This window comes from Pecten maximus, chromosome 8, assembly GCF_902652985.1.
Source record: "Pecten maximus chromosome 8, xPecMax1.1, whole genome shotgun sequence".
Taxonomy (NCBI): Eukaryota; Metazoa; Mollusca; class Bivalvia; order Pectinida; family Pectinidae; genus Pecten; species Pecten maximus.
In genome coordinates, this window is record NC_047022.1 from 4,189,100 (window position 1) to 4,215,210 (window position 26,111).

A 26,111-nucleotide genomic window follows, 5' to 3' on the forward strand; every position below is an offset into this window, starting at 1 on the left:
ATTTTTTCCTAGAATTAGCCTAAATTGATTGCATGTTTTGGCTAAATGCCTAGATTGGTTTAACAAATGTTGGTTATTGGGAGAAGTGTTTAGTGGCTGAGGTTAGCCAGAGCTAAGATGTATGGCCGTCGTTACCTGGCCCGGGGAAACCTTGTTAGGGTCCGATATACCTGACCAGGTAAAAGTTTGATGAATTAATATGTCGGAACAAAGGTAAGGCCAGATGTGTCGAGGCTTCTCAGAGCTTGTAGTAGATTGGAAAACATTTAGCCACACAGACAAGAAATCATTCATAATAGCAAAAGTGTTTGATGTGAACGGGGCAGGTGGAACCCTCGGGGCATGATGTCAGAGGGAGGGTGGGGACGTGTCTGACAAATCATTGCGGATAAATCTCTCCCTAATGACCGATTGTCGTAGCCGATAGGTCCACGCTTCAATGACCACCTCTAATAAACATAGATAAGTGTAAAGTTCTTAATAATAATAAACTACTGATGAGCTCAGGAGGTAAAATGCATCAGGATAGCGGAAACCTGCCCATTTGAAAAATCCTAAATTCAGCAAGTATGATTCAAAGATTCTTAAAAGGGCTAAAATCAACAGACACTTCAAAGATTTCTAATAGGACTAAAATCAGCAGAGATTTTTCAAAGATTTCTAAAAGGACTTAATTCATCAGAGATGTTTCAAAGATTTCTAATAACACCAAATTCATCAGGCATGCTTCAAAGATTTCTAATAGGGCTAAATTCATCAGGCATGTTTCAAAGACTTCTTATGAGACTAAATTCATCAGAAAAGCTTCAAAGAGTTCTTATTGGACTAAATTCATCAGAAAATCTTCAAAGATTACTAATAAAACTAAATTCATCAGAAAAGCTTCAAAGAGTTCTTATTGGACTAAATTCATCAGAAAAGCTTCAAAGATTACTAATAAGACTAAATTCATCAGAAAAGCTTCGAAGATTACTAAAAGGACACAATATAATAATCAAATGACTTGTGAATTCCTCAAATCAGCAGACACATCTGAGTGACCCTAACCAGACAGGACGAAATAACTGGTCACGCATCACCGAACACTGACCAGAGCCTGACGTTTATCAATGACCATGAGACAGGTATCAATGGCCGACCCATAAATCACGTTAGTAAGCAGCTCCATCTAGTGGTGTCCATCCCAAATCACCTGTGTCCCAGAGTACTGACAGCTACAAAATGACAGCCGTCATTTTTCAGTACAGAAATAGCTCTCTAGGTTTCGGACAGATCAATTACCACAAAATCAGCCTTCCCTTACGGGCCATCGCCAAACGATCGGACATATACAAAAAAATTAAGTAACAGATAAACAATAGCATGAAAGAACAAAGAAAACCTGTCAACACGGCCTGGAAAAAATGTCATAAAATTGTTTTGTTGTAAATTGATTAACCAAATCGACAATCTATACCAAGTCTCACCCTAAACACGGTCTTAAAAACAATTTGGGAGTTTACTATAACTTATTTCAGGTTTCTACATTGAACATTAAAAAAATGCTGATATGAAAAGATCCATTTAAGTTTTTTTTAAATGCTGATAAGATAAACTTTATAATCTTAAAAAAAAAAAACCCAAAAAAACCCGAACATTTAGAGGAATGAGAAATATTTTTATTTATTAATTATTCATTAATTTATTGTCCTATTCCATATCTATGCAATTCAAATTCAATTTTTGAAAATATAAGTTTTCAACCCTTTAACACCTATGGGAGATATTTCAGCTTTATACAGAGTTCACCATAAACATTCTCTTAACGTGTCTTTCTTTACACAATGAGATAACTTCAATTGATAAATTTTACACAATTACACATTATCTGGAATATACTCCTAAAAAAATGTACGTTTCATATTTTTTTTCACAAAGATATCAATTATATCATCTCAATTCACTGAAACGACTCTAATCTGGCCTAGACAACAGAGAGAGTAATTTTACATAATCACAAATTGATTTTCTATATTATGTCATTATATAAATGCCATCCCATCCCCGACCTTAATGGGTCAGAAAAATACTGGAGCAATAATGACAAGTAGGGTTTGTACTGATTTTCTCAAATGTCCCGATCTACAAATATCGTTACTTGTCAACACTGTGAGACCACTGTGACTAGAGGCTACACTCGTATGTGACTACACAGAACTCCTGTGTGAATTGTATTAACTGTTTCTACGTAACCCAAAGGGCGCTTAGCTACTCATATGATACTCTTAACCACACACTCCTCAAGGCACTGCAATCTTCTACAACATCACAACATTTTTCATTTAGTTTTTGATTTTTCTTGTTGTTTGTGAGTTGATATGAATACTAGTGAAACATAAGCAATCAGCCTTAAATAAACACATTTCATAAATTCCTAAATTTTTCATAAAAAAAGAAAAGGAATTATTAGGCCAGGTACAAGTTTTCAACTGTGATCTCCTTCAAAAAAAATTTAAAAGATGGCAATTATGAACTTGAAATTCTTTGATCAAAATATGAAGTCAAAATAGATAGGTGGTCCTTGTAGACAGGCAATAATGAGAGTAATGTAGTTCACATAGACAGGTGGTCCTTGTAGACAGGTATTGAGAGTTATGTGGTCCTTGTAGACAGGTATTGAGAGTTATGTGGTCCTTGTAGACAGGTATTGAGAGTTATGGGGTTGACATAGACAGGTGGTCTTTGTAGACATTTATATGTGGTCCAAATAGATGATGGTCATTGAAGAATTATCTTAAGCAATAATAGAATATGTAATTTGAAAATAGTAGGGTAGAAATCTTAAATTCAAAGACAAACTATAATTCATTAACTTGATTAATTTATCAATAAATCAATTTAATTAATTAATCAATCAATCAATTTAATTAATTCATTAATTCATTTTTTTTCTAAATAATAAATCCCATGCATGTCATTACACAAAGAATCCTTAATTATCCCCCTTGTTTGTCGAAGTTAAAAGTCACATGACCACATTACTGACGTACACAATATGATCCCCATTGATTACCAGCGATGTCACCACAACAGGGCAACCAGAACCATGGCCGTGTCACATCTCGATAATTAAAATCACTTTCTGTCGGAAATTTCGAAATATTTCGAGAACTGGTAAAGAAAGCCTAAACCTTTCTTAATCGATCACTACAGATTGTCACAATGAGTCTAAAGATGAAAAAGGCATCATTTTAGGGGTTCAAAATGGAGTCAGAAAGACCACAATAAGATTTTTCCAACACAATAATTATTTTTAGTTCTTTATAGTTAAGTGTTAATAAGATTTTTGTTACAGGTTGACGGTCAACACATACTGATTAACATGGTATGTGGTTAATATCCAAGCCAAAAATTTGCTGTTATGTGAAATCAAGGAATCTTTTTCATATATAATTTTGACAGTATGACTCAAGGCCATCTGGACTGTATGATATACAATCTGAATGCTTAGGAACATCTGGAGAATATATTTCATAAACAACTTCAATATTAGGAGAAACATGTTCTACAGAGAGAAAAAATCTGAAAAAATTGAATAATTTTCAACTGTTTTGAGACAACAGGGATTTTCTAGAGATATAACTTTCATACAAAAATATCTTGCTTGACATGTATTTTCAAAAACATTCCTTTTATCATTATATCTAATATTTAAAACATTTACCTTCATTTAGAGCTAAAAGATTCAGAAAGGTCATTCAATATTATTTGCAGGGTTAATTTGTTTAGCTATTTTACATTTCGGTATGTTCACTTAACAATACATCCAGAGTTGCAATTTCCAATCTTTTAAAATTCCATTAAGAACACAGTAACATAAATGACAAAATTTGGCTTTAATTTTTAAAGGAGGAGTAGAGGGTTGGGGGTGGAGGTAATGATGAGGAGGGAGTTTGGGTAAGCAGGAGGAGGAGGTGGGGGGGGGGGTCAATATATCCAAAATACTCTAATAGGACAATAAAGTGATAATAAAACAGGAAAAGTGACCATCTGACTGGACGACAGTGACCATTTTAACAAAGACAATGACAGCTTAAAAAATAAATATTTGTACTTACTTGGCTGATGTAGTCTCATCGTACTTAGATTTGACTTCAAACAATTCCTGCTGTACATGTTCCAAGGCTACAACAATAAGGAATGGCGGTTGTCAGACGATGAATTATACAGACACTGATTGACAGTACAATCCTGATCGTACACAAATCTACCGTCCGGTGGATCGTACACAAATCTACCGTCCGGTGGTTGTACACAAATCTACCGTCCGGTGGTTGTCAACAAATTTATCGTCCGGGGTAGTCGACAAATCTATCGTCCGGTGGTTGTCAGTCATTAGTTGTCATACAGTTTCATGTTCAACAATGGTTCTCGTAAACTTTTTGTCACAGAAAATTGTTGAACATTCCTCCAAACCTATAAGTATTTGTATCACAGAAATTTTCTACAGATCCTCAAAACCTATCAGTATTTGTGTCACAGAAATTTTCTACAGATCCTCAAAACCTTCAGTATTTGTGTCGCAGAAATTTTCTACTGTTCCTCAAAACCTTCAGTATTTGTGTCACAGAAATTTTCTACTATTCCTCCAAACCTTCAGTATTTGTGTCACAGAAATTTTCTTCCGATCTTCCAATATCAGTATTTGATACAGAAAATAATATCATTCTTCCAAATAATCAGAATTTATGTCACAGAAAATGCTTACATACAGTTCCTTCAAAAGACGGTGTTACCGACACACACACACATCAACTAGGGACATTGGCAATGCACACACACCAGACAGCGTTATAACGACTAATGCTGATTTTTAGTAATGCTTCTGATCAAAGTTAATTACATACTGTAGTAAGGAAAGAAAACTTCCGTAAAAAACGAAGCTAATTACCTCTGGACTCCTAGACAAGTCCGGGGTTCAAAGGGTATCCAGGGAGAGAGTTGAAGAAAACTGATCATATTAATCGCAAGTTTCAGTGGATGTGTCCTGAGTATAATAATTAGCCCTGGTGCATATAGATCAGTCAAGTTATGTCTGCATTTAGTGATGCACCTCTTACCAAGGACCTGTTGATAATCCAGCCCGGCCCAGTGTTACGACAACGTACACACATTAATTCATTGCCCGACCATAAAATTTCTATTAGTCTGTCATCGTGTCATGTCGACAGACAGGCGAAGTGACATATATATGTGTAATAAATGATACTCCATCTCATCTCACATCGACTAGTAACTTAAACACTTATGGTCCCTACCCCTAGTTCCCTTCCCCACAATACACCAAAATCCCCACCCCTAGTTCCCCTCCCCACAATACACCAAAATCCCCACCCCCTAGTTCCCCTCCCCACAATACACCAAAATCCCCATCCCTAGTTCCCCTCCCCACAATACACCAAAATCCCCACCCCTAGTTCCCCTCCCCACAATACACCAAAATCCCCACCCCTAGTTCCCCTCCCCACAATACGTACACCAAAATCCCCACACCTAGTTCCCTTCCCCACCAAATATACCACAATCCCCACCCCTAGACCCCTAGATCCCCTTCCCCACCCCTAGTGCCCTGCCCCACCCTTAGTTCCCCTCCCCACCCCTAGTTCCCCTCCCCACCCCTAGTTCCTCTCCCACCCCTAGTTCCCCTCCCCACCCCTAGTTCCCTGCCCCACCCTTAGTTCCCTTCCCCACCCTTAGTTCCCTGCCCCACCCTTAGTTCCCTGCCCTACCCCTAGTTCCCTGCCCCACCCCTAGTTCCCTGCCCCACCCCTAGTTCCTCTCCCCACCCCTAGTTCCCTGCCCCACATCTAGTTCCTCTCCCCACCCCTAGTTCCCCTCTCCACCTCTAGTTCCTCTCCCCACCCCTAGTTCCCTGCTCCACCCCTAGTTCCCCTCCCCACCCCTAGTTCCCTGCCCCACCCCTAGTTCCCCTCCCCACCCCTAGTTCCCTGCCCCACCCCTAGTTCCCCTCCCCACCCCTAGTTCCCTGCCCTGGTCCCATCCACATTCTATCTCTCACTTCCTTACCTTACACACTCTGCGGTTCCCATTGTACATCACCACTCAAACAACGGCCCTAGTCTTTTTTTTCCCAATTTAAAAATAAAAATCGAATCAGTGGCTCGTTTGATTATTGACATTCTAATGGACCGTTAAATGAGTAAATCTACATTCTCGAGTCTAACAGACGATTATAAAACGATGCAGTATGTTTTACGAGACGGAAAATAATAAGTTAATGCATGACAAAAATTGAGGACCAGACAAGACCCTAATTGTTATCAAAACCGGGAATCTTTATATCAAATAACGGTTTGTAGAGAAAATATTGTAAACACTTGATAAAAACAACATCAATACACCAATAACAATGAATCTTGATACTGCAACCAGGCAGGCCTCAGAGTAGGTATGCAAGTACAACAGGCAGACACTGCAAACTTTCCAAGCATTGTCAGCTTAACGTCACAAAAAAACACAACTTTTCAACATCCAAATCGACAAAAATAGTCAACTCCAGAAATAAAATACACACTTTTAAGAATTCCTCTATCAGTCTTCAACACAAAAATCACAAAAATTCGGGAAATTGTTTGAAAGATTGTCAGAAAATTAAAATTTTGTCATGCAACAGAATATTAATTATAAAGCTGATGAGGATTTGAAAACGACCACACACTGCAAATTGGAAACAACTTATTCTACCAACATGATAATGAGTTGTGTGTGCCAGGATAATGATACGTTATTGAGCTGAGAAAATTCCAACATCCATTTCTAAGTGCAGGTAAATTGAAACAAGAAATACTTCCATCAAATCAGATAATTTTTAAAATGATTGCACAACTTGTGTTTCAATTATCAATTTTGACAAAAGTTTGCATCACCCAGCCCTAAATCTCTGTAAGTATATAAGGCCGGGAATGGAATTGTGTTTTAGTTTACATGATGAGCGATACGATTGAGGCTATATGACAGACGTAGATCTACAAACGCGAATAATGATTCAACTCGAAATCTAGCTAAATGTCAGGCCCTGGCCCTGCACATGATAACCGATCTAAATTGATTTTCATAATCATCGCTAAAACGGGCAACAGATGTGATATTGATCTATACTGCTATATAAATCAAAGTCGCTACCACTTGTACTACTCCACGGCTACATTCCAGCTTCGTATACTTAACTGGCACATCCGATCTCTCTCTAAATGGACCGATTTTAAATAGCTCTGAAGAATGTAATCCACGGTAATTTACTAGTTTTAGGCTGCATAGGGCAAAAAAATTAGATTAATTTCCGCGAATCTACAAATGACATTTGATTGGATTTAATTCTAGTATCAATCATTGCCGTGGCATTCATCGGAGACAAAAACTATCTCTGATTTCTGAAGCTCACGTTCCAGAGGTTTGTTTTTCATTTGTCTGTTAAACTGTTAGCCAAGGATTGGCCCTGCAGTAAAAAACGATACCACTCCATACTTCTGTAGTACATTGTCAAAAATTACACGGCAAAACACTTCCTCTATCCCTAAATAATGAAATGGATTACTACACCTGTACAGCAATTTAAAGTCAAGTGAATGACCAAATGGAGTTTGAGAATTAAACCCTAGCCATAATCCACCGTTTGAATTTATGGTACTTCATACACTGCCAGACGCACTTTGTTAACTTCCAAATGTGGCATATATCAGAAACAGCATGTGGCATCTTTTGACACAAATTTTGTTCATACGATCATTTTCAGTTCGAGAAAATTTTGTTAAACATCAAATTGTAGCTAAAAAAGGCAACATATAACTGTCACAAGGTCGGAATAGTTGTCATTAAAATCTTAAAATGTGAATTACAAAGACTTAAAAATTTGATCATATATGACAATGGCAAAATGTGGCATGCAGTGGCAACAGAATGTGGCATTTCGTCAACAATAGGCTAATACAGACCCAGACAACTAAATTAGGGACACACATATGTCCTTTTGGGACGTAACGTCCAGACACAACTCTATGTAAGGACTCGGGCGGCCTGATTGACAGGAATGTTGACTTACATGCGTGTAGTGTAGACACCTTCTGTTCAGCTTCACCGAGTTTTCGAGCCACAGACAGCTGACTTTCTTGAAGTTGACGTTCCTTGTCCGCAAAACTTCTCTGCAGTTCTCTCTCTTTCTCTTTAGTCCGAGTCTGAAACACAGATATCATCAAAACTCATCTAATTTATCATCTACATTCATCCGCCTCTATCATCTGTAAACTGTTTATTGTCATCACCTACTGTTGTTTTAGCACGACTTCTCTCATCGCTTTAATCCTTTACCATATCATTTTATTGATCTACAATAACAGTTAATCTCTACTTACCCTTAAGAATACCCAGAAAGCAGAGACAAAAACTGAAGATAAATCTTGACAGTAAATTAATCCACAATCTTTTTTTCTGATGAATCCTCTATCTTATCATCTGATGTATCCTTTACTCTGTCATCTGAATTATCCTTTCTTCTGTCGTTTGATACAGCCTCCTACATTATCTACCACGGAGAGCCAGACGATCTACTGATCGACTTATACATTATGTGTAGAGATACAATATAACAGGTAAGTCCCAGAAATCATTCATCGCATCCTCCAACAAAAGAGTCATCTACGAAATCCTCACACGAATCGTCTACCGTGTCCTGTATTCACTTGTAAGCACACCAGAACATCACCTGTCACGTCAACGTTACACTGTAACCGTGTCAATAAGCCTGCCGATCAGGATATGCAGTGATAGTGAGGAGACCGTATTGAGCGAGTTCTGAGGTTAGGGGGACAGTGATCAAGTGTCAAGCTGTTGACGGGGACTAGCCGTGAAACTCCAGGCCTGCCTGATGAACTCTCCCTTGTCTCTAATGATTAATACCTATCTACCCTATACAGAAATTGTTTAACCAGGCGTGACTGTCACAGAAATCATTCAACTATGCATGACGGTCACAACTGTTGATTTCATCATGGTAATCAGTTACAGGTTATAAATAGATGCGTCTTAGTCGGTATTCTGTTTAAGCAGGGGACATTCATTCCAACAGTCGTAACCACAGCAAATCTGCTGAACGATCAGACAGCAAAAAAATTTAACATCACTGAAAGGCTTCAAATGAAATTGCCATTTTTTCTTTTTCTTTTTTTTAAAATCTCCAATCCAATTCTTAAATGTTTAGTTAGCTGTAAATAATTCAACAAATTTTATCAATTTCCAGTTTAATTCTGTGAACAACTTGCTTTCCTGTTCCATAAATCCGATTCTTAAAAGCTCAAATATCAGTAAATTATTTAGCGGTCTTTATCAATTTCCAGCGTTTAATTGAGTGAGAGTATTTTCTATCGTGTCTTTTATTTTGAGAAGTTAATTACATAAATTTTGTAGGTAATGTGTCTGTTCATCACCACCGATTACAGGCATGGTAAAAATCAAACGACGGAGTTGGTATTGAGTTTGGAGCGATAATCAACGCCTGGGCATAAATCGTGTGAATCCTGCAGCTTCTAAAGGAACGTTGCTTGATTGGAACTTAGGAAAAACAGGTCCTTCTCGATATTGATGGTGATTGGTTTAGAACAAAACGAAGAGGGGCGGGGCCTGATGACAGTCTACGATCACAAGTAAGAATGGCTTCCAGCCTCAAATAAATACACATTTCTAAAGCGGATTAAGTTGAATTCTTACGATATATTTAAATAAAATGAAAAACAAAATATCACATCAAAGTATTTTCTAAAACTCAATATTCTGAGTTTTGAAAAATCAAATCAAATATCAAATCAAAGTTGTTGTTTTTTTTCTCTAATGGTCAGGAATTAAAATGGCTACATTATGTACAGAGGATGATATCTAAAAAGCTGTTAGCTTAAACGACATGATTAAACAAAGAAAACTAGCGATACCCCAGTCTTAAGTTTCTTCACAGCAACACAGGTTTTCATATCTCAAAAAGGAAATTTAAAATCAATTTACAAGCTGATGCATAGCTGTTCTCTTAGCAGGACTGAAACATTGAGAAAACAACCGAATCTGATTACTGCTAAACGTTTCACAAAAGGATTTCTTTAATGTTTCCTCTCAAGAGGCATATCACTTCCAAGAACTATAAATCCAATTTTTTAGCAAATTTAATTCACAAAATAGCTGTTTAAAAGATAGTTTAAATCTGGAAAGAGCAATATTAGATTTCAATAGCTTCTTTGATTTCTTGATCTATTTCTCTCCATCCTTCTCTTTTACTTTTTTGTTTTACTATTTCTCTCCATCCTTCTCTCTCTCTCTTTTTTGTTTAACTATTTCTCTCCATCCTTCTCTCTCTTTTTTGTTTTACTATTTCTCTCCATCCTTCTCTCTCTTTTTTGTTTTACTATTTCTCTCCATCCTTCTCTCTCTTTTTTGTTTAACTATTTCTCTCCATCCTTCTCTCTCTGTCTTTGTTTTACTATTTCTCTCCATCCTTCTCTCTCTCTTTCTTTGATTTACTTTGTCCTTAAAACAATTCTTTTAAATTTTGTTGTTCCAGCTTGCCAAAATATTAATGGTCATGTTTTATTGTCTAAATAAGAATATTTCTAAAATTTGATAAACAGAAAGAAAAAAATCTATTTATTTGAAATGATGTCTGTAGGTAAATGGAAGTTTTGAAGGGAAACTTGAGTGATCTATTTTACTTAAATAAATGTGTATTCATTTAACTAAAATTTTAGTATATATATATTTCAAATATGACTTTTATTTAAAATAATTTTTTTAATTTTTTAAATTTTTTTTTTTATAAATACATTAAAGTCAAAGTTACATGGACCTTGGATAATTTTCAGCAAAATTCATTTCTCAATGATGTAGTAGATACTGAAACTATTACATATTCTAATAATCAATTACTATGATGGCAATATTTTTGAGTAATTCTTAATATTTAAATTTGAGACACAAAGAAAAGAAAGAAAGAAAGAATGTATCTAATAAGTACAAAAGAAAGAATGATAAATACATCAATGAATAAATAAATAGATGAAATCAAGAGAAAAATCTTAAAACGTTTTTTAATTGAAAACATATATCTTCTGACCTAAACTTGTGGATTAAAATCTAAGAGTTACTTCCCTTGTTCCACCACATCTAGCCCAGGAAGGGCTTTCAATTTGACCTCACCATAAATTTGACCTCACCATAAACAAAAGTGATGGACAAAGAATTCAACTAAGATGGAGGGGGGAGGGGCAAGGGGCAAGGGGCAAGCAACATCATCAACTTTAGATGAGAGGAGGATCAAATGAAGCCAAGTTACAAAATCTGGGAAATTGATTTTTATGAAATGAAAAAAATGATTTTATTAACCCATAATGATCGCAAATGCTTTATATATTAAATCATTCATACCTAGCATATGAATTGATTAGAAAATACTGCAGAAAATGTACAGGTATTCTAAAGGATGTTTGAGAGGAGCACCAGAAAATGGACTGCATAAGGTAGCTTTTTTTAATGCTAGTTGGAAGCTCTTTGTTGTAATTTTAGTTTAAACACATGCACCATAATTTTTCTAGAAAAATAATCTTATTCAATTTATTAATTGTGAAGGTTTTTACATAGATTTACCAATCCAGCCTGTTTTTTTTAAGGATACACTTTCAATTTTTAATTACAAAATGTCTAAATATTTCAACCACATACAATGATGGCTGTATCAACGTCAGACTCAAATAACTAATTACTCACGCTAAAATAACAATTTAAAAAACATCTGGATTTTTTAGGTATCGTCTAAGATAGGTAGGATTAATGCTACAAGAATGGCATGCCTAGGATGTATTCTGAAAATTTTTCGCTGTTAAAATATCCTCAAGATGTTTTTCATTATATCAGATAAAAAGTAAGTAAATGTCTTTATGGCTAAAACTGATCAGAAACAATATGACTGGTAGGAGAATTGTGAATGTGATGGAGAGACGCCAACGTGACTCGGCATGTACGCATGCTACCCAAACTAAAGACCTACACTGGCCTCGTAGTCTTCTTATTCAATCGTAGGCTCGGGCTCCAACTTAATCAAATATTTCGATTTCTATTAGGATAAGAAAATCACCTATACTCCGATTAAATCTAAACCTGATGAGGGTATATTACTAGGAATATTATCACAGACCATATTCTTAATTTTACCCTGATCACTGCTAGATGAAATTACATCTCTCGATCAGTTCCCATCAATAGCCAGACAACAATTCTGTTTCAACTTCGGCTATTTTTAACAAACTCTAAACTATCTAATGTCAAAAGATACGTTTTTTGTCAGAGCCATCTCATCAATTGCTAAGTACGACAGAATCGGCATTGAATTTAGACCACGCTCAATGTTTTTACGCGGCCTCCCAGTTGTTTTTTTTCAACTATAGGGGGGTATATATGCTTGTGGTGATATGAACATTTGGGAATATATTTCAAGTCGTAACGGCTAAATCGTACAATTTATAAATCAGATCCACCATACAAGCACTTGACTCTGGAATGTCCCGTACTTTTGTTCCACAAGCTGTTATCAAACACACAAATATGCAGTGTAGTATGTTAAGTTTGTGGACACTTACTCGGCTTCCTGCACCGCGATTTTAGCCACTTAATTACAAACTGTAATCTTGCCCTTGTGCCTAAAACATTGATCACTGCACCTGATCAACACTAGGGTCCCCTTAGGGGTATTTCATTTAAATGTTTTTTCTAGTTTTATTTTACGTAATACACAGGAAAATTAACTTCGCTGTTTTCAGAGATACACAGATTCTATTCTAAATATTCTTTTGTTAGCATCAATACCTTCTGATAATTATCTAGCGATATCCGACACATATCTTAATATGATTCCTCAAATATATAAAATGTCCTAGAACAAGCATGTAGCGTAGACTAAAGGTCTTAATTATGTATAATTAAGCAGAAAAACTAATTACCATTGTGAGAAGAAATTGATTTTATCTCAGGCATATTGTTCTAATGTCTGTCGTACATCTTTGCCTAACCAGAATTCTCATGATCAGATTCATCTGGGGTTAGCCTGGGGCTATGAGGTTATGCTTGGAAAGGGAGGATACCCTGGGACAATGAGGCTAGCCTCGGACTGTGGTGTTACCCTGGGGGTGGGGGGTTACCCTGGGGGGGGGGGGGGGGGGGGGGGTTAGCCTGGGGCTGTGGTGTTATCCTGTGAGGTTAGCCTGGGGCTGTGGTGTTATCCTGGGGCTGTGGGGTTAGCCTGGGGCTGTGGTGTTATCCTGGGGCTGTGGGGTTAGCCTGGGGCTGTGGGGTTACCCTGGGGCTGTGGTGTTATCCTGGGGCTGTGGGGTTAGCCTGGGGCTGTGGGGTTAGCCTGGGGCTGTGGGGTTAGCCTGGGGCTGTGGTGTTATCCTGTGAGGTTAGCCTGGGGCTGTGGTGTTATCCTGTGAGGTTAGCCTGGGGCTGTGGTGTTATCCTGAGGCTGTGAGGTTACCCTGGGGCTGTGAGGTTACCCTGGGGCTGTGAGGTTACCCTGAGGCTGTGAGGTTACCCTGGGGCTGTGAGGTTACCCTGAGGCTGTGAGGTTACCCTGGGGCTGTGAGGTTACCCTGGGGCTGTGAGGTTACCCTGGGGCTGTGAGGTTATCCTGGGGCTGTGAGGTTACCCTGGGGCTGTGAGGTTACCCTGGGGCTGTGAGGTTACCATGGGGCTGTGAGGTTACTCCAGGGCTGTGAGGTTACTCCGGGGCTGTGAGGTTACCCTCGGACTATGAGGTTACCCTGGGGCTGTGGGGTTACCCTGGGGCTGTGGGGTTACCCTGGGGCTGTGGGGTTACCCTGGGGCTGTGGGGTTACCCTGGGGCTGTGAGGCTACCCTGGGGCTGTGGGGTTACCCTGGGGCTGTGAGGCTACCCTCAGACTATATTACCCTGGGGCTGTGAGGCTACCCTGGGGATGTGGGGTTACCCTGGGGCTGTGAGGCTACCCTGGGGATGTGGGGTTACCCTGGGGCTGTGAGGCTACCCTGGGGCTGTGGGGTTACCCTGGGGCTGTGGGGTTACCCTGGGGCTGTGGGGTTACCCTCAGACTATATTACCCTTGGGCTGTGAGGCTACCCTGGGGCTGTGGGGTTACCCTGGGGCTGTGAGGTTACCCTGGTATTCTGTATTTTAATACTTAAATAAGCACTTAACAAAGTGGATTAAAAAGTGCTTATAGAGCAAATATAAGTGGACTTGTCCACTCTCAACACAAACCTTTACAAACTTTAATTATCGTATTAAACGGTTTATTGCCAGGGAACACAAAGGTGACCTTATTTGTAAGAAAGTAAGAATTTGCAATAAATGAAGCTATACTGATTAAGTAAGTATTGAATGGGAATTCCAGCAAAGTACAAAGTGAAAATTTGTGATGTCGTATCAAAATGCAAGAAATTCTTAAATATACAGTTTTTGTTTTAAAGAAGAGACAAAGCATTTCAAAACGACAAAATAATTTTAGAACAGATTGTACAAAGCACACAGGTCAAATATTTGATGTATCAAACTTACCTCTGCTGTAGCTTCGATCTTTTCTTCACAGTCTCGAAGTCGTTCCTTCAACTGTTTGATGGTCACCTCTGAAAGAGAAATCAAAATAATATTTACATATATATATATATACCAGTTCTACATCCTACACAGATGGGAAAATATTGATAGTAAACTTCAGTAAATTGATTCACTGTATAGCAATAGCAGCCAGTTCTTAAACAACTGACAACCGAACGTATCTGACAAAACAATTATCAGTATAGGTTTCCAGTTAGTATATAAAGTTTTATACAGAAACTTCCAGGCAGCCCCTCACTTGAAAGTCACTGGCTTTTACGATTAATTACCGATGTTGTTTCATGATCAGGTGTGTGGCAGATTTTCTTTTTAAACTGAAACTTTGTGTGTCGGTACAGACCTATATGTATCTCTGATTACAGGTACGATGAGAGATCAATAATTACCGAGATCGTTAAGCCCAGGTGAGACATGTTACCTGTGATCCATTATAGATTTTACCTGTAGGTCGTAGGGCATCGGTAGACTTTTGATTGAAGATGATTTTACGTAGTAATTTATCATCCATCAAAAATTCAAGGATTACATCTGTAAAAGTGTCATATTTCTTTTTTCTTTCTGATTTTTCATCCCTATCGGATGTAGTAGGGTTTATCTGCGAGGGAAAGTGATTGTTTTCCACTATAGCTAATCCGGCATGAAAGGGAAAAATACAAACTGTACTCGCTACATACAACTACACAATACTCGGCACTCTGTTTGGGAAGGATGTTTAAGTAAAAACACCTTCTGTCCCCAGCAATACAGGACAGGCTATGGAATTGATGTCTAACATCGAAAAATAATTGATTAATTTCATTAAAACCAATCCTTTCTTGTTATTTCCGATTTGAATTCTAAAATTCAGATATCCTTGAAAACAGGTATTGATTTTAAGGAAATAGAAAGTAAGAAATGGAGTTTTTGGATGTTTGAAAATCACTGTGTATGAATATTGATCAGTGTAAAGTGATGTAAGAATGGCATTGCTCTTACATGTGACAATCGCTATTCTATATTCCTATATAAAACGCAAGTGCCATTGATTGCCGAACCTCTTGTGATGCCGGCAGATGAATGAGTTGTGTATCAAGTCTACTTCCTGTGGCGTGCATCCGTCACCTCGGCTCGAATACAGGCGCTCAGAGGGCCAAGGCTCCGAACACTATCAACATTGATTTTTATCGTTTGGTAAAGATCCTCTAATGGAAAATTGATCGGCATAATCAATATCCGAAGAACAACGTCTGAATTAATGTATTCATATACAGGTTTGTTTGTCAGCCCAAATGGACAGTATGTCAGATACACAATCGACTGATATGACAGTGGCGGCTGTCATTGATTTCCGATGGGGACACTTCGCCCCTCGTTGTTTGCCGATCACAGATTTGAGTTGGTATATTGTGAAATATTTTGACTGATTACTGATATCTGTGACAAAAGTTTGATCAACTAAGCACTCTGAAAAATCAATAACGTTCAAATCCAGTGGGACTCAATAAATCTCCCCTGGTGATCTAGGGGCTTACACCAGGGCGATCCACTTGGAAAAATATTCTAACTTAAAATCAATTAATGAAAAATCAACTGCTCACACGAAAACAACATTGTCGTTAGGATAAATACCTTTCCTTACTCCGAGTCAGAAATTTTCTTTCACAAAATGATAAAGTAACATTTAAGAATATTACGTAATTCATGTTAAGCAAATGTGATGGAATATTCAGCGACGCTAACATAATTTTGTTTGGATGAGTTTTACATGAAGGTTTTATAAAAGCTTTGTAAATTTCAGGACTGAATATCTGACATTGGATATACGTTTCAGTAAAATCTATAAATAGCCAATTGATGTAAGGACTTGATAAAAAAATAAATAAAAATTCTGAAAAATTCTAAAGAATTTTACTGAAGCAAATCTTCGACAAACAATGGTCAGAAAGAGTTGTATTATTGTGAAATTGTTTTATTGTTCAATAAAGATGAAACTAAAGTTGACTAAATCTGAGATTTAAACAGCGACAACTCATATACCAGGTCTATTTCACAGATGCTAATGAGTATTTAACTGCACCTGTACATTTATAAAGCTACATTTTCCTCTCCTCGAAAAGACGGTTACATTTGGAGTTTTTTATCGGCCTTTCCTCGTATTTGATTTCCCAATAAACTGAGCGACAATAGCCACGTTATTGTGCGTATACGCTTGCCATGACGGTCTATTATGTGTAAATATAGACTCGATCATCTTACAATAGGAAACCGGGATCAAGATCAGACAATTAATATTCAGACAAGTTTTGTCGGCGGTGAAATAGAGCGTATCCAAGCATTTATTGGTAAGTGATACGGCCGAGCATCTCACTCAATGCACAATAACTATAGGACTTCATCCCGACAAAACTGCTCTGGGGGAATCTTTTATCAGGTGATCGGGACTGGTGAAATCAGTTTCCTGATTTAAATATATTTGTTGTTGGTTAAAAACTTAAAATTCTATCACCTACCAGGAATTTCTATTTTTATCTCCTTATTTAAGTTCAAAAGACTTAAACAAAAAAGACAATATGTATAAAATTTTCTCAGATATTTGTAGTGTGGTTATATATATATTTATGAAGAGTTTGTGTTGAACATCTATTTCAATTTTTACATCATTAATGTAGAATCATAGATAAGAAAAAAAAATATTCAAGTTGAATTCAAAATGATTTATAAACTAGCATAATGGAGGAAAACTTTGAAAATGTAATACTAGTTTACTCTGAACTGGATGGGAATCATTTTCACCTAAAAATCAAGAAACTTTTCACATCTTAATAATAAGAACCCTTTCTTATCTTAACAACAAGAACCCTTTCTCATCTTAATAAGAACCCTTTAAAATTTCTTATCTTCACAATAAGAACCCTTTCTCATCTTAATAAGAAACCTTTCTTATTTTAATATCATGAAACCTTTCTTATCTTAATATCAAGAAACTTTTCTGATCTTAACAGTAAGAAAACTTTCTTATCTTAACAATAAGAATCCTTTCTCATCTTATTAATAAGAAACCTCTCTATTTCTGATATTAAGAAAACTTCCTTATCTTAACAATGAGAACCCTTTCTCATCTTATTAATAAGAAACCTTTCTATTTCTGATATTAAGAAAACTTCCTTATCTTAACAATAAGAACCCTTTCTCATCTTATTAATAAGAAACCTTTCTATTTCTGATATTAAGAAAACTTCCTTATCTTAACAATAAGAACCCCTTCTCATCTTATTAATAAGAAACCTCTCTATTTCTAATATTAAGAAAACTTTCTTATCTGAACAATAAGAATTTTATGATCTTAACAATAAGAAACCTTTCTCATCTTAAGTAAGTTTTTGAAATATTTAATAGTGTTTTGAATATTTCAATATCTTGACAAAATAATTTTCAATATTTCACATTTGGGTTAAGGTGTCATGTTACTTTCTGAGAGGAACTAACTCAGTCTTTATGAAGCTGACAAGAACTTTGAACGCGAGATCTGTTGTTCTGTCAATGACAGATTAAATCTCTTAATAAATCTGCAATTCATCTTCCGCCTTTTCAGCAGAGAGACTCGTTGATGTATTTATTTTCAGTTTTCTTTATCAGTTCTTGAATTGATTAATATTTAATCACTGCGATTCTCCACAAGTAAGTGGAATTTTCTGTTTCAACAATTCAACATCAGTTTGTATTTGTATTTCATTACATTAAAAGTCTACTTTTTTTGTCCATGAATTTTCACTGTTTTTTTTAAACATCCTGAAATATGTCTAAGAGATAGTGATGTTCCGATGGGTCGTGCCCCGGACACCTGACTCGGGGACTGATCAGGGGTGTCATTTACACCTCAGTAGACTGATCAGCGTTAGGTATCCCACGTGGGGGGCGGGGTCAGCTGCTGGAATAGTGAGGTGGCGCGCCCTGTACACACACACCTGTAGGATTACATAACTCATGTCTCATCACATACCGGAATGGACAACAGGTGACGTACAGTGTAATGTTAACAGTGAGTAGAACATGGATAGGGGATTAGGGGAGGGGGCAGCAGTAAGGGGAGGGGGCAGAAGTAAGGCTGGAGGGGGTGGGGATTAGGGGAGGGGGCAGCAGTAAGGGGAGGGGGCAGAAGTAAGGCTGGAGGGGGTGGGGATTAGGGGAGGGGGCAGCAGTAAGGCTAAGGGGGTGGGATTAAGGTCGGAATGGGTGGGGATAAGGGGAGGGGGCAGAAGTAATGCTAAGGGGGTGGGAGTAAGGCCGAAAGGGGTGGGGAAGGGGAGGGGGGAGAAGTAAGGCTGAGGGGTGGGGGGAGGGAGTAAGGTTAGAAGAGGATGGGGTGAGGGAGTAAGGCTGGAGGGGGGAGGGTGGGGGAGGGTGGCGAGAATGGTGGAGGGAGAGGGAGTTGGGAGAAAGGGTGGGGGAAGAGGTTGGGGAGAAAGGTTGGGGAAAGAGGGGGAGAGAGGGTGGGGAGAGAGGGTGGAGAGAGAGGGTGAGGAGATGGTTGGGGAGGTTGGGGAGAGGGTGGGGAGATGGTGGAGGAAGAGAGGGAGGGCGAGGGTGGGGAGAGAGGGTGGGGAGATGGTTGGGGAAGGTGGGGAGAGGGTAGGGAGAGGGTGGAGGAAGACAGGGAGGGGGAGGGTGGGGAGAGAGGGTGGGGAGATGGTTGGGGAGGGTGGGGAGTGAAGGTTGAGGAGGGTGGGAAGTGAGGGTGGGGAGATGGTTGGGGAGGGTGGGGAGTGAAGGTTGAGGAGGGTGGGGAGAGAAGGTGGGGAGGGAGGGTGGGGAGTGAAGGTTGAGGAGGGTGGGAAGAGAGGGTGGGGAGTGAAGGTTGAGGAGGGTGGGGAGTGAGGGTGGGGAGAGAGGGTGGGAAATAACATGAACAGTGATGGGAAAGGGAGCAGTGGTGGTGTTAGGGGAATCAAAGAGTGTGTAAGGGATAAATATGATTGATGGAGAGGAGGAGGGAAAAAGGGCAGACTGCTGATGGAGGGAGATGTGTAGCTTGTGAAGTAAACAAAGAAAAACACACACACACACACACACACATATACACAAACTGCTGCACATCACTTAAGACTCAAAGTCGTTACCTTGGTTTTTCACTTCAGCGAATTCATGATTGTATTCCTCTAGTGTCTCCCGAAGCTGTTTGTTTTCAATCTCCAAATCACTGACTCGGTGTGCTTTCTTCTGAAGTTGTGAGGCATATTCAAGTACAGACACAGGATCTGTCAAAAGAGGCACAGCGATTAGACTCGTGTGATTAATACATCACCACAGGCAGACCGAGAAAAAAAAAAAAATCAGTAATTGATTTTCCTTCAAATACATGTACTAGCCATAAATATGCCCTACAGCCCCTGTCTGTCGGGGACCGGAGGGTTCAGCCCCCCTCTTGACGCTGGAGGCCCGCGGCTAATTGATAAGTTTTTTTAGATCTTTGTAGTAATGTTCGTTTATATAGCTAACATACTCTTATGATTTGCTATCATCATAGGGTTCAATAAAAAGCATTTAATATATATTTTCTGGGTTTACACGGTGATTTCTCAGTTGCCGAGTATATAGAAGGCTAATGGGAAGTCCTGTGTGGTAAAACGATAAGATGTGATCTGCCACAGCGTCAAGTGGAACAAAAAACTCTTTCAGAAACGGCAAACATAAAGCATTAAGATCCAGTCTCCGACATTAGTTATCGGAGCCGCATCATAACACTGCTTCAACTTCAAGTAGTCAGAAGTTACCCAGGTATCTTTTGCGTTATCGCGTCATTCTAAAATCACTTGTCTCCATTTAAAACAAAAAACTTGAAACTACAAATAAGCTGTTAAGACCAAAAAATCATTTCTCCAACGAACAATATTTATCAATAAAAGTTCCCAGTCTGTGTTCCCCTACTAAATTCCCCCTCCCCAGAAACTTGTAGGGAAATATTACATTTCATTTGTGTAATTCTTTCAATCCGTGTACGACATCCAACCCCACACTTGATTATGGCCCCCCTAGGTAATGGACTGGCAGTATATTGGGGCTGGTATGCTTGTGTTAATTTTATAGTATATGATGAACACCGATCTACAACATGTTTGTCTAAATGATCTTATGACAGTTTTCTAAACAGCATCAGATCCACACTATACAAACAATGAAAGAAAATAACACATATCGGCCTTCGTTTTGTATGTAAAACACTTAAATTACTATTACTCTGCAGGAAATTAAAATTCAATCTGCATTGAGAGTGTGTGTGGAAATTCTAGCCCGTCTTTGGGTGGCTATCATCGTCATAAACACCGTAACCTGCGTCGAGATACGGTAATATGTGCTTATACCTTCATAAATTACAGGCACCTGTTTACGATCAGGTGTGGTCGACTCGGAAGCTACAGGTGTGTGTATAGGTAACACAAAGGATTCTACTGAATACCGACAGGTAGATCTCGGTATCATAGCCGAACATCTCCATCCACAATTAACTTTAATGACAAAACACCAATAAGTCTTATAGCCGAACCTCTCTATCAACAATTAACTTTAATGACAAAACACCAATAAGACTTATAGCCAAACATCTCCATCCACAATTAACTTTAATGACAAAACACCAATAAGTCTTATAGCCAAACCTCTCTATCAACAATTAACTTTAAACACAAAACACAAATAAGTCTTAATGTTTATTTTTTTTATTTAAACAGTTTAACGCATATTATGCCCAAAGATTTTAATGGCCATTAAAATGTTTAACACTTTTTTTCCCTTCAGTTAATTAATTCAAATAGACTTGACTACAACAATAGTGACACCCAATTGATTTAATGGCCATTTAAATGTTTTACAATCTTGTTACATTTATTCTTTATAAAAGAATATCAATTACTAAACACTTTTTAATGGCCATTAAAATATTTTGAAATTCAAAAATCTTCCATTTATTTTAAAAAGATTTCCCTATATCAACTGTTTTGCAGACAGAAGTGTAAAATTTGTGTTTGACGAAATACACTCATTGATGATATTTAGTAACCCTTTCATATTCCAATCCATGATTTTTTATTTTAACAGCACAACCAGATTTCTGATCGCTGGATTAATTGATTAGAATACACTATTGGCAAAAATTATTGTGAATTTTTTTTTAAGGTTTGAAAAAAGAACTGAAATTTACAACGTGATTATCACTGTTTAATACTTTATTGTAACATTCCCCTTAATGTCATGGAAATATGATATTAAGTGTAATATGATAATAAATGAATGTTTTCTTTGGATAATATTCATCCTTAGTGCAGGATGCCTTGTACCACATTCAGACATGCTATCGAAGTGAAACTACCATACATCACCGAAATTAAATTATACAGAACGTACATACTGTATTAACCAGAATGTGACATTAAGTGAAATTAACTACAGAAATATATAAATGTCATTGGATGACAAACATGTACGACCTTTGAACTCATTTCTATAGCAACAACTTACCTGGAAGGTCAATTATCTTTTTATACACAGACAAAAATGCTCCTTCGGCTGCCTTGCTTCGTTTGGACAGCGAGTCAACTTCGGCTTGGAAACTTTTCAATAATGGTGCCACCAATTTACGTAATTCCTACGGAAACAAAAAAAAAATTTATTATTAATTAAAACCTGGAGATATGAGTGAAAAAGACAGAAAAGGGGAGGATAGACCTTTTCTTAATATACCCACATAAGAACACTGTTAACTATACCATTGTATCATTTGATACGACAATCCAAATCTCATATTGACAGTCAGCATAGAGTTAGTGTAACCACATGTACATCATCCCAGTATTATATGATGCTCAACGCCTATTTATTATAAGATATTTTTTTAGATTTATAATACATTTTTCTATAGATTTATAAAACATTTTTCTTTTATTATATTATTCTATTCAAAATACATTTTCTAAGCATGGCAATGACTTTTCTATGTATAATGATATATTTTTGTATCAAAATATATATTTTTTTCTATTACTATAATATATTTTTCTGTGTATTATAATATTTTTTTGTACTTAAAATATATTTTTAGATTATGATAACATATTTTTTGTAAATTGTAATATTTCTCTACCTTTTTCTGTTGTTATCCAATCACAGGAAATATTTTGTCCAAAACCAGTCATAAGAATGATTAATTCTAAATAATCAATCACATAATTTCAAAACTGATGGTCATATCAAGGTGTAAAATCTCTTCTCCCCTTAATTTTTTTTTTTTTTTTTTTTTTTTTTTTTTATAAATTTCACTTCTCAAAACAATTTTTAATTCTAGGATAAGACTTTCTCAAAATAATGTTTAATTCAGAGAATAAGAAAGACATCAAATATCACAGGAATTCCTCACTGGAACACTTATGGGCAACTCTTCAAACTCCAAAAACTTAAAGACAATACAGAACACTTTGACAGACTCAGCAATTCCACATAACAATCCTTTATCTAGTTGTATATTCTTAAAAAAAAATTCAAAAAATTTACCCAATCTATCATGTCATTTTCCAGGCCAATTTACATATGTTTGGTTGGGGCAGCTGGGGTGAGGGGATACAGTTACTGACTGCCCAGGAGGGGGGGTTGATAAATCAGATCAGTAATAAGGCCGTGATTTCCAATCGTACAAACCTAAGTCATTCTGATAAACCTCGGTTTATCTCGGGTCACGTGTTCCCCAAAAAACACAAGTTGGGCAACTCTATAAACTTTAGTTAATTAACGCTGACGAAATGAGCTCAGAAAGATACTTTTTTTTCGTGGTGATATAAGATCCCCCCCTGATAAGGCTGAGCTTATTTACGAGGCCAGCTACATTCCGCCTCTTTCACGGCAATCTAGCCACCGATCAAACAAATCAATAATGAGAGGAGACAACAGTGCCTCCTAGCCTGTTCTAGCTCCGATGGATCAGTCGAGCTGGGCACCTGTGCCTTCTCCATGGCCGTGATAAATGCTGGTTTTATTCTGAGGGACATTAATAGATGTGATCACTATTTTAGGCATGGAGAGATGTCGAACACAGGCGGTCCCCCACTATTGTGTGTGTGGTAGGTCAATATCGATAGTATCCCATAGTATCCTGGGGACTGGTGTGTAGACATCTACTGTTGGTGATGTGGCTAACTGGTATGGTGGGGATGGGGGAGGGGGTTCATTGGTATATTGGTTTGAGTATTACACTAAAGAACTCAAAGAACTTGTTTCTGTTTGGGACAGGGTTATCATAATGTCTAGGTTTGGGACAGGGTAGATATGATGTCTAGGTTTGGGACTGGGTAGATATGTCTAGGTTTAGGACAGGGTAGATATGTCTAGGTTTGGGACGGGGTAAGTATGATGTCTAGGTTTGGGATAGGGTAGATATGATGTCTAGGTTTGGGACTGGGTAGATATGTCTAGGTTTGGGACGGGGTAGATATGTCTAGGTTTGGGACGGGGTAAGGATGATGTCTAGGTTTGGGATGTGGCAGATATGATGTCTAGGTTTGGGACGTGGCAGATATGATGTCTAGGTTTGGGACGTGGCAGATATGATGTCTAGGTTTGGGACAGGGTAGATATGTCTAGGTTTGGGACGGGGTAGATATGATGTCTAGGTTTGGGACTGGGTAGATATGTCTAGGTTTGGGACGGGGTAAGTATGATGTCTAGGTTTGGGACGTGGTAGATATGTCTAGGTTTGGGACGGGGTAAGTATGATGTCTAGGTTTGGGATGTGGCAGATATGATGTCTAGGTTTGGGATGTGGCAGATATGATGTCTAGGTTTGGGACGTGGCAGATATGATGTCTAGGTTTGGGACTGGGTAGATATGTCTAGGTTTGGGACAGGGTAGAAATAATGTCTAGGTTTGGGACATGGCAGATATGATGTCTAGGTTTGGGACTGGGTAGATATGTCTAGGTTTGGGACAGGGCAGATATGACGTCTAGGTTTGGGACGTGGCAGATATGATGTCTAGGTTATGGACTGGGTAGATATGTCTAGGTTTGGGACGGGGTAGGTATGATGTTTAGGTTTGGGACGTGGCAGATATGATGTCAAGGTTTGGGATGGGGTAGATATAATATCTAGGTTTGACACAGGGTAGATATGATGTCTAGGTTTGACACAGGGTAGATATGATGTCTAGGTTTGGGACAGGGTAGATATGATATCTAGGTTTGGGACAGGGTAGATATAATGTCTAGGTTTAGGACGGGGTAGATATGATTTCTAGGTTTGGGACAGGGTAGATATGATTTCTAGGTTTGGAGCAGGGTAGATATGATTTCTAGGTTTGGAGCAGGGTAGATATGATTTCTAGGTTTGGGACGGGGTAGATATGATTTCTAGGTTTGGGACGGGGTAGATATGATGTCTAGGTTTGGGACATGGCAGATATGATGTCTAGGTTTGGGACGGGGTAGATATGATTTCTAGGTTTGGGACATGGCAGATATGATGTCTAAGTTTGGAGCAGGGTAGATATGATGTCTAAGTTTGGAGCAGGGTAGATATGATGTCTAGGTTTTGGACGGGGTAGATATGATTTCTAGGTTTGGGACGGGGTAGATATGATTTCTAGGTTTGGGACTGGACAGACACTGATTTAAACATGTCTCAGACAGGTTACAGGATGGACATGTTTTTCACATGTAACTTGGAGACTGGCTGGACCACCCATGCTTTTTTTCTCATATTGAGTATCAAACACAGTATGGTATTAATGTGCTGAGAAAATCAGTTTAGCTGTCGTTTCTCCCCCCTTGTGCCCCCCTCCCCCACTCATCGACATCATCGTCAGTAGCAGTAATGAAAGCAGAAATTATCCCCTACATCTAAATACCATTACTCCACAGTTTGAATTTTGTCTTAGGATCTCCACGGTTTAATTGGCTTCCATGTTGCACCGATCCATGAGAATGCTTACCAGTCATGAAATACAATAGCCCGAGGCACACCATTACTGTCAAACCAAACGGCTTCAGCAGCACCACAAATACATAGCGCCCTCTAGTGTGCATAATCTTCATGTTTATATCAACAGGAAATTACTATATTATTAGCAATAACCAGTTAGAAACAGAACTCGGAGCAGGAGTAATGGTTACATAAAAATGCTCATTTAAATATTATCGGCAATAATTTACAAGTTACCACAAATACACCCAGAGAAAAATTTCAGGAGGAAATTCTCATGATGATAATATGTTAAGACTAAAAGAGTATCCATAATTTTCAAATTTAAATCACAGCTTTATGAAATTAGTGGGAATAAATATGAAAAAAAAACAAGAATTTTAAACTGGCTGATCATCTGATCATTAATTTCAATTGTTTTTTACATTCTAAGGAGCCTTCTTTCTAAGTATTATCCTCAAAACATATTTTGGTTAAAGTTCAAATGATTTACTGA

General features: G+C 37.9%; 1 protein-coding gene across 5 annotated transcripts in view; it reads right to left on the reverse strand.

The window, feature by feature from the left end:
* The window catches only part of LOC117332646 (homeobox protein cut-like 1), a 107,503-nt gene that overhangs the window by 41,438 nt on the left and 39,954 nt on the right, over positions 1-26,111 (reverse strand). For 3 of the 5 annotated variants that reach the window (XM_033891631.1, XM_033891632.1, XM_033891634.1), the window contains exons 3-7: positions 22,169-22,295; positions 19,774-19,911; positions 14,618-14,685; positions 8,099-8,231; positions 4,098-4,164 (exon numbers count right to left, since the gene is read on the reverse strand). In XM_033891631.1, coding sequence (XP_033747522.1) covers positions 4,098-4,164; positions 8,099-8,231; positions 14,618-14,685; positions 19,774-19,911; positions 22,169-22,295 — 533 coding nt within the window. Of the gene's footprint in view, positions 1-4,097; positions 4,165-4,930; positions 5,224-8,098; positions 8,232-8,408; positions 10,447-14,617; positions 14,686-19,773; positions 19,912-22,168; positions 22,296-26,111 lie in introns of those variants that run through there. The other 2 variants (XM_033891635.1, XM_033891636.1) reach the window with 2 other exon arrangements.